This window comes from Hipposideros armiger, unplaced genomic scaffold (genome assembly GCF_001890085.2).
Source record: "Hipposideros armiger isolate ML-2016 unplaced genomic scaffold, ASM189008v1 scaffold_477, whole genome shotgun sequence".
NCBI classification, from domain to species: domain Eukaryota; kingdom Metazoa; phylum Chordata; class Mammalia; order Chiroptera; family Hipposideridae; genus Hipposideros; species Hipposideros armiger.
Window position 1 is genome coordinate 935,172 of NW_017731827.1, and position 3,320 is coordinate 938,491.

At 47.9% G+C, this 3,320-nt stretch overlaps 1 protein-coding gene across 2 annotated transcripts in view; it reads right to left on the minus strand.

Moving 5' to 3' along the window:
* Positions 1-6: 6 nt before the first annotated feature.
* MUL1 (mitochondrial E3 ubiquitin protein ligase 1) overlaps positions 7-3,320 on the minus strand; it is a 17,478-nt gene continuing 14,164 nt past the window's right edge. For both annotated transcript variants that reach the window (XM_019666722.1, XM_019666720.1), the window contains 3 exons: positions 2,753-2,840; positions 2,232-2,352; positions 7-1,037 (listed from right to left, as the gene is read on the minus strand). In XM_019666722.1, the coding sequence (XP_019522267.1) occupies positions 308-1,037; positions 2,232-2,352; positions 2,753-2,840 (939 nt within the window). In that variant the 3' untranslated portion in view covers positions 7-307. The remainder of the gene's footprint in view (positions 1,038-2,231; positions 2,353-2,752; positions 2,841-3,320) is intronic.

Genomic DNA, 3,320 nt, shown 5'->3' on the forward strand with positions numbered 1-3,320 from the left:
CTTTGGCGCTTAAGCAATGAGGTGTTCTCCATCACACACACTCTCATCGGGTTCCTGGGAAGGGATGCCGCACCCACGGTGGGGCTCTGATTATCATCTTGCGCTGGAAAGGGTCCCCTCTCAGGTTGGAAAGGCAACACCCTATTGTTGGAGGTGTGAGATCTGGACAGTTGCCCTACCTCCCTCCGTCCCTACCTGGAGGGCACAGCTGCTCTTCTAAAGGCCTCCAGATAAAATCCCCTGAGGGCGGGGGTGGGGGGTGGGGGGGGCGTTCCTTTCAAGTGTAGCTGGGGGGGCTTCAAGACTGTTAGCTATTATACAAGGGAACCACCCGGCTGATCTCCTGCCTGCAGATGGGGCACCTCTTGGGCTCCGGCAGAGCGCGGTAGCACTCGGTGCAGGAGCAGACATGCCCACACTCCAGGAAGACGCAAGACCTGAAGGTGCTGAGACACACGACGCAGGTGCTCTTCAGGCTCTCCCTGTCCTCAGGACTGGCCCGGCTCAGCAGCTGGGCCTCCTGCTCCTGGAACTCCTTCTCCATCTGCTTGAGGCGCAGGCGCTCCTGCCACAGCACATACTGCTTTCGGAGGATGAAGAAGAGGGCAGCGCAAGCGGCAAAGCCAAACACCAGCGTCAGGACCTTCCAGAGTCTGACACTCGACTCCTGCCTCTGCAGCAGGCTGTCGAAGTCCTGGCTGCTCAGATAGTACTGCATGCCCTGCTTCGGGGGCTGCAGGCGGACGGAGTTGTTGTCCAGGACCAGTTCGCCCACCCCGGTGAGGGTGGCCCCGACCTTCAGCATCTCCTCGGTCTCCTGGATGCCTTTGGGCCGCTCACCGCTAATGTAGTGGCCAATGACATCAGTGAAGGACTGGACCGAGGGGTGGAACTTCTCGTACACGGTCTCCAGGCCCAGGTCCAGGGAATCCAGGGGCTTGAGCACTCGCACGGCCACACCCACATCCTCCTCGTGGGGTACCAGGTCAAAGGGCACTGTGTTGGTCCTCTGGTGAATGATCTTCGAATAGTCATTCCTAAAACAGTAAGAGAACTCAAGATAAAATAAAGGACACCTCACGCCCCGGCGGAGCTGGAGGCCGTGTAAACGCCAGGAGGACGGGATAAAGTCTGAAATAGCTGGTGACATACAACAGCAATCACTATTATCCAAGTGCCTCATAACAGGCAGGCCCAATTTGTCAGGCTCTCAGGCCGGATGAGTGGGCAACAAGGACAGGCAAAGGTCACTTTCACCATTTACTTCCCTTGGCCACTTTAAAATAAAGAACCAATTCCTTAAAAAATTAAAAATGGAACGGCCATAAGATCCGGCAGTCCCACTCCTGGGGATTTATCCGAAGGAACTGAAATCAGGATCTTACAGAGAGGTCTGCGCTGCCACACTCAGTGCAGCATTCTTCACCATGGCCAAGACATGGAAACAACCTAGGTGTCCATCAACAGATGAACAGATATGATACGCACACGCGCACACTGGATTACCATTCAGCCACAAAGGAAATCCTGCCATATGTGACCACATAGATAACCTTGGACGACATTACGCTAAGCAAACTAAGCCAGTCACAGAGGACAAATATTCCACTCATAGGAAGTATCTAAAATAGTCAAACTCAGAAACAAGAGCAGAACAGTGATTGCCGGGGACTACGGGGAAAAGAAAATGGGAGTTGCTGGTTCAATGGGTATAAAGTTTCAGTTACACAAGGTGAACAAATTCTAGAGATGTGCTGCACAACAGCTCTGTGCCTAGTAAACATACTGTGCTGCTGCTCTTAAAATTCGACAAAGGGGTAGATCTCATGTTAAGTGTTCTTACCACAATTTAAAATAAAATAAAATAAAAATGCAAAACAAAAACCCACTAGGATCCCTTGGGAAAACGGCATTCCATCTACTGGCACGAAGTTGCTTTAATAAATATCAAAATCATGAGTCCATGCCACATATCAGTGGTTCTCAAACTGTAGTGGGTGTATCAACAGATTCTGGGGCCCCTACCCTGGAAATTCTGGTTTGGTAGTTCTGGAACGGACCCTGATGGGAGAGGTCCTCAGACCAGACCACACACAAGAATAGTGTCAGCATTAAGAAACTTGTCTACACCTGCCTCAGGAGAAACTGGAGACACGGAAACAGTACCCAGGACCCCAGCATTTGAACTGACCAACTGTCGGGCTTTGGGCCGGTGGACAGAGGCTACGTACCAAAGGTGGGTTGTTCGATTCCAGACCATCTTGTGCTCCTGAAGTGTCAGCCGCTGAATCACCCCCTTGCAGTTTTCCACAAACTGGCTGTTAAGTGTTTCTTTAACAGATCGAACAGCTCCTAAACGGAAACAAATTATTTTGTTTTCTGAAGAACTGTTCTGTCCTTTCCTTTAAGGCAGTTTAAATTTTGTCGTTAGTTTCATTCATTAAAATGATGAAAATGTTAATACTAAGTTATGCTTTATGGGCACTCTCCTAAGCACTACATGGATGACATCGTGTCCATTTTACAACAGTAAAGGTAGAAATTATTTTAGAGATGGGATAATAGAGGTTCAGAAAGGTTGGGTAATTTCCCCAGGATCACACAGCAATAATCTAGGTCTTTCTGACTCCAAAGTCCAAGTTCTGGACCACTGGCCCACAGCTACAAAAAGCCCTTAACATCAGCCAAGAAGTTCTTTATAAAGCTTTTAGAAGAGGAAGTTACTTTTCATTTTACCAATAAATAAACATACCTTCAATAACAGCATAAGGCACACATTTTCCTGGGGCTTCTGAAAGAATACTCTTCAAGTCTTCACCCAAGTGGATTCTTTTAGCTCCCTAAATGCAAAGAACATATTGACCTGGCCATTGAACACTGACATATTCAATCAAACTTAAAGGGCAGAAAAGAAAAAGACTATTTACTTTTTCACATTGAGAGAATGAGGAAATCAGACAGGAAGGGGACAGTGAGAGAATCAGGTTTCAAAGCTGTGTCCCAGAAGTGTTAACCTATAACCAGGCACGGGGCCGTGCCTCCCTCTCTGCCACCTGCAGAATGGTGGTGCCACGTACACTTTTCCTCCAGTAGAAACATACACTCCTTTTCAACTTTTTAATGAAAAGTATAAATCAATTTGCATACCATAGACTGAACATAATTTAATCTCTTGACAATACAGAACCATGCATCCAAAGAGCTTCTATATGGACAATACCTAAATGAGTGCCTAGTGCATGCTAAGGGCTGGAGCAATGGTAGGTATTGCTATCACCATGCCTTTATCAATTCATGCTCTGAATTATCATAAAGGGGTG